General features: G+C 44.0%; 1 protein-coding gene across 1 annotated transcript in view; it reads left to right on the top strand.

The window, feature by feature from the left end:
• Window positions 1–4883, top strand: part of LOC104803186 — a 20396-nt gene extending 15513 nt beyond the window's left edge. The window contains exons 5-6 of the mRNA XM_010527068.1: window positions 4136–4323; window positions 4516–4883. Coding sequence (XP_010525370.1) covers window positions 4136–4323; window positions 4516–4883 — 556 coding nt within the window. The remainder of the gene's footprint in view (window positions 1–4135; window positions 4324–4515) is intronic.
• Window positions 4884–6095: the final 1212 nt, after the last annotated feature.

Raw genomic sequence — 6095 nt, 5'->3', positions numbered from 1 at the left:
GGGAAAGGACAGAGGGCGACAGAGTTATTGGATCTGATACATAGTGATGTATGCGGACCAATGAGCTGTCCAGCTAGAGGAGGTTATCTGTATTTTGTTACGTTAACTGATGATTTCAGTCGATACTGTTATGTCTATTTGATGAGACATAAGTTTGAAACACTTGAAATGTTCAAGGCTTTCAGGAAACGAAGTATAGAACCAGCTTGGCAAGACGATCAAGACACTTCGATCGGATCGTGGTGGCGAGTATATGAGCCAAGAGTTCACTGACTATCTGGTTGATTGTGGTATTGTATCACAATTAACTCCTCCTGGAACGCCACAATGGAACGGCGTGTCTGAACGGAGGAACCGAACACTGTTAGACATGGTTCGGTCTATGATGAGTCAGACAGATCTTCCGAAGTCCTTTTGGGGCTATGCTTTAGAGACCGCAGCGTACCTGCTGAATAGGAGTCCAACAAAGGCGGCTGAAACGACGCCATATGAGATATGGACAGGGAAGCGTCCCGCGTTATCGTTTGTCAGAATTTGGGGTTGTGACACTTACGTGAAGCGTCAGATGACTGATAAGTTATCCTCCAAATCTGATAAGTGTTTATTTGTAGGCTACCCTAAGGAAACTAAAGGTTACTACTTCTACATTCCAGCAGAGAACAAGGTGTTCATTGCCAGGAATGCGACTTTTATGGAGCGAGAGTTCGTCTCCAAAAGAGTCAGTGGGAGTAGGATCGAACTTGAGGAAGTTCGAGAGCATGAAGTAGACGCTGAGCCGAGTGAACAAGTTGAAGATGTTCAACCTATTTCACTACCGGTTGTGACTCAACCTTCGATTAGTGAACCTCGGAGATCAGGCAGGATTTGCCAAGAGCCTGAGAGATACGGAATTCTCGTGACTGGGAATGAGGAGCTCATGTTATTAGAACATGACGAGCCTACCACATACCCAGAGGCCATGGCGAGTCCGGATTCCGAGAAATGGCGCGAGGCTATGAAGTCCGAGATGCAATCCATGTCAGACAACCAAGTAGGGACTCTGGTTGATGCATCTGAAGGGATAAAATCCATCGGATGCAAGTGGATCTTCAAGAAGAAGATCGACATGGATGGCAACGTGCACACGCATAAGGCACGACTTGTGGCGAAAGGATTCCGTCAAATTCATGGTATTGACAATGATGAGACCTTTTCGCCTGTAGTTATGCTGAAGTCCATTAGGATCTTGCTTGCCATAGCCCCATATTACGACTATGAGATATGGCAAATGGATGTCAAGACCGCGTTCCTTAACGGGAACTTGACCGAGGATGTTTACATGACACAACCCGAAGGTTTTGTCGATCCATGGAACCCGAGGATGGTGTGCAAGCTTCAGAGGTCCATTTATGGACTGAAGCAGGCTTCGAAGAGCTGGAACCTTCGTTTTGAAGAGACAATCAAAAGGTTTGGTTTCTCACAAAATGAAGACGAGCCGTGTGTTTACAAGAAGGCTAGTGGGAGCACAGTTGTATTTCTAGTGTTGTACGTGGATGACATTCTTTTAATAGGGAATGACGTTCCTACCTTGCAAGACGTTAAGTCTTGGCTAGGAACGCAATTTTCTATGAAGGACCTAGGAGAAGCGGCCTATATTTTAGGCATTAAGATCTATAGAGATAGATCGAGGCGTCTGTTAGGATTGTGTCAGAGTACTAATATCGATAAGGTCTTGAAACGGTTCAAGATGCAAGATTCCAAGAAAGGAACCTTACCGATGAGCAGTGGCACAGTTCTCTGCAAAAGTTAGTGTCCTATGACACCTGATGAGCGAGAACGCATGGATCGTATTCCATATGCTTCGGCAATTGGATCGATCATGTATGCCATGCTTTGTACTCGACCGGATGTATCCTACGCGTTAAGCATTACGAGTAGATACCAGTCAGATCCAGGTGAGTCACACTGGATCGCCGTCAAGAATATCCTGAAGTACTTGAGAAGGACTAAGGATGTATTCTTGATGTACGGTGGGTCAGAAGACGAGCTCGCTGTAAAGGGTTACACCGATGCTAGTTTCCAGTCAGACCCGAATGACTACAGATCGCATTCTGGCTATGTTTTCTGCTTGAACGGAGGAAGCTGTTTGGATCAGAAAGTTTGTTGGTGACTTGGGTGTTATTCCTAGTGCTAATAACCCCATTGCTCTGTATTGGGACAAAAATGGAGCGATCGCACAAGCGAAAGAACCCACATCCCATCAATGATCCAAACACATACTCAGACGATTTCACCTTATCAGGGAGATCATAGACAGAGGAGACGTGCACATTTGCAGAGTGTCGACAGATAACAACATTGCCGATCCGTTGACAAAGCCTCTCCCTTTGTCGAAGCATGAGGGTCATGTTAGGGATATGGGCATTAGATGTTTAGCAGTCCATGATTAGAGCAAGTGGGAGATTGTTGGTTTAGTGCTCTATGATGTACTGCTTGCGAGCTTTCTTTGGATACATTTGATGTATTGATACTTTCTATAGTTTTATGAAAGTGTTTGATTCATTACATATTGTGCATACTAGATATGTTGTGAAATCCATGTATTGTTATGAACAATACTAAACTCCCTAGTCATGTATCATTGTGGGAATAATGATATACTAAGACTAGTATGATGTGTGATTGATGATCATATAGATGATCATAGGTATTGGATACGATCACAGTCATAGGTATTCGTTGGAGAACGGAATACTGGATTGACCCGCATGAGATTGTCACATGGACTAGCGTCATGACTTGAATCTCATATGGCAGTTCCATGATTGGATCCTAAGACCTGAGATATCTACGGAATCCAACATGAGGAGTTGCGTGCTTTGAATACGTCAAACGTCCTGCGTAACAGGAGGACTATAAAGGCGTGTATCAGGTACGAAACGAATCATGTGCTAGATTGTAGATAGTTAAGAAGGGATTTGTACCTCTCGTAAAAGAGAGAGATATCGCAGGGCCCCTCGTGTGAGCGAGACTGTAGAAATGTGTGGCCGCACTATAGACGAACGTCTTCTATTTCAGACAGTCGAACTCAGTGAACGAGAAAACAGTCGAATTAGATAAGGTGGCTTGTCCATCCCTTATGTTTGACATATGATATCGCGATACAAAAGGATCATCAGCCGGAATCATCACTGGCGTTCGTAAGATCACGAACAAACTCTTTTCGAGATAGGTAGTCATAGTGTCTTGCTAGAGACCGCCTATGACTTGTATATCCGAAATAGAGATTTCGGGTTATACTGCTATATCAAATGAGTCTACAGGGTCACACACGCAGGGAAGGACAAAACGCACGAGAAAACGATGGAAAAACCGAGAGAGAAGGGTCTGGAACGGACGGACCAGAAAGTCCAGAACGGACGGTCCGCCAGATCCAGACCCGTCGGTCCAGAAGCGTGGTCCGTCCGTTCTGGAGACTGGAACGGACGGTCCACATTAAGACGTAGACCGTCCGTTCTACGTGGTGGAACGGACGGTCCACGTTAAGGCAGACCGTCCGTTCTACATGCTGGAACGGACGGTCCGTGTGCTTTTCTGGACCGTCCGTTCCGGGTTTCAGGCTTTTCGAAAATTAGACCGAATTAGGGTTAAATCACCTTATAAGAAGGAGATTAAAACCCTAATTAATCAATGGACTCGAAGAGCCGACTTTAGAACACTTTTTGACAGACGTTGGTGAGATCCAAGAGGTTGAGAGTGTGATTGAAGTCACGTTTTCCCGAAGCACAAAACCGAATAGTTGATTCGGGTCCTAGCAGGCAAGTTCCAATCGTTGGAATCCATCCCGAGGTGTGGATACGTGTAGAGGGCGAGGTATTCTTGCTCCCTTTCGTGATCGGACAAATTCTTCAATTAATACAGGCCCCGGATCGATTGAGGTAAGCGTTCTAACGTTTCTACGATTCATAGAAACATGGTTCTAGGGTTTATTAAATTTTTATTTTACATCCGCTGCGCAAACCCTAGAATCGATCTCTTAGGAATATGATTCGCTCTAGAGATCCCAGGAAACCCATCACATCCCTCACATAGAGTTCGCTTATAATCGAGCGATACACTCTGCCTCGAAGCACTCCCCGTTTGATATCGTGTACAGCTTCAATCCGATTACACCTCTTGATCTAATTGTCGTGCCCGTCCATGAGATTCTTAATCTCGACGGAGTAAAAAAGACCGAGTTCGTTAAGCAACTACAACAGAAGGTCAGAGACAATATCGCAAAACGAACCGAATCTTACGCACGACACGCCAACAAGGGCCGCAAGACAGTAACATTTAAGGAAGGTGATTGAGTTTGGCTGTACTTCCGACCTGAGCATTTCCCGGATAAACGCAAGTCCAAACTGTCACCAAGAGGCGATGGGCCATTTCGAGTCATAGAGCGAATTAACGATAACGCCTATCGTCTTGAGCTACCTAATGAGTTTAATGTTTCCAATTCCTTTAATGTGGCTGATATACTTCCTTTCGATGCAGGTACAAACATTTCGAGGACGAAATCTTCTCAAGAGGGAGGAAATGATGAGGACATCACCAAGGATGCGAAGCTTGGATCAGACCCGGACACGGAGCTTGGAGACGCGGAGCTAGGAGATGCGGAGCTCAGAAAGGAGCTGGGAACGGAGCATTGCAAGCAAGCACGGGAGACAAGTACCTTGGCATCGTCCATACCAATCCCGCGTCGGATGGAGCCGCCTCTCACGCGATCAAAGACTCGAGCAATGCGTCAACAATTCCACGCATTTGTGTCTCAAGTCTTGAGCGAGCCGAAGACCGGAATTGAGCATGCATTCATGGACGAGATCCCGAGAGTTCGAACCATCCTTATGTGTCAAGAGGGATAACCTAAGCTCTAAGACAACAAAAGGAAGCTTCTTGCTAAACAAGTCACTTGATGTCAGAAATCTAGGCGAATAAATTCGATCAAGTTATAATAACCTAGACTCAACAAATACCGCAAGTGTACGGATCGATTGTAATAGCTAGGTTCGAACACATGGACAAAAATTAAGCAAAGAATTCAATTCAAATCCAAGTCTAGATCCAGAGAAAATATGAGAATATGGTGGAAAGTATCAAAGCAAATAACTAAAGTCGGTTGTAACTATGGAATTGTAAACACTGCAGGCTTCGGGATTGCTTTACATGTAAGGATCTTCTCTAAAGATGTAGATCTCTGTAATTCATAAATCCAATTCAGAGAATTCAAGCTCTATAATAGAAATTAACTCTCTCGAGTCTAACCTCACTATCCAGGCTGTATCCTACTAATCTCTCGATTCAATAGTCTAAATCCTGAATGCATGAACAAACGCTATCATAATCCCTAGGCAAATATCCATCTCTCGATGCAATACTTGTTCTATTTACTGAGTTATTTCCAAGTTAGAATCCCATATGTTTATGCGAATTAAAACCCTAAGTTCATTAAATCATGTGGCCAACAAGATCAAATGCATTAATCTCAACTCAATAAACTGAATAGAATAAATAAATCCACAGAGTCTGGAATTAAAAACAACAGATCCCTACATAGCAAATCCCTAACCCGCAGCAAGGGGACTACTCGCTACACATCAAGACGACAGGGTTCATATCAATACAACAAAACATTGTAAAATAGAATAAGGAAGAAACTCTTAGTCGATTTCTCGGCTTCGTGATCTCCGTCTTCTACTCCAATCTCTTGCTTCCTGATAATTTCCCTCTTTTCTCTGCTTTTGGGTGACTATTCTCCTCAAAATTCCGAATGCCTGTGACCTCAAAGCTTTCTCCCTTTTATTTCTTTTTGTTTTGGCCGAAATCGGAATGTTTCCAAAAACTTCGCCTGAGAACCGATCGTTTCTTCATATAGTGAACCGATCGGTTCATATTTCTGAGCAAATCTTCAATTTCCGCAAATAGAACCGATCGGTTCTCTCAACATGAACCGATCGATTCCGCCTTCTGAGTAATTCTTCTGTTCTTGTCCAAGAGGCGAAACGATGGTTTTCGCTCATTTTTCCGTTCGTAGTGCGTAGTACCTGTAAAGATTAAATCAAAGCGAAACCGAAGCT

Source organism: Tarenaya hassleriana, unplaced genomic scaffold (assembly GCF_000463585.1).
Source record: "Tarenaya hassleriana unplaced genomic scaffold, ASM46358v1 Cleome81, whole genome shotgun sequence".
Taxonomy (NCBI): domain Eukaryota; kingdom Viridiplantae; phylum Streptophyta; class Magnoliopsida; order Brassicales; family Cleomaceae; genus Tarenaya; species Tarenaya hassleriana.
The sequence above is the reverse complement of the archived record's forward strand: the minus strand, read 5'-3'. Positions and strand labels throughout refer to the sequence as shown.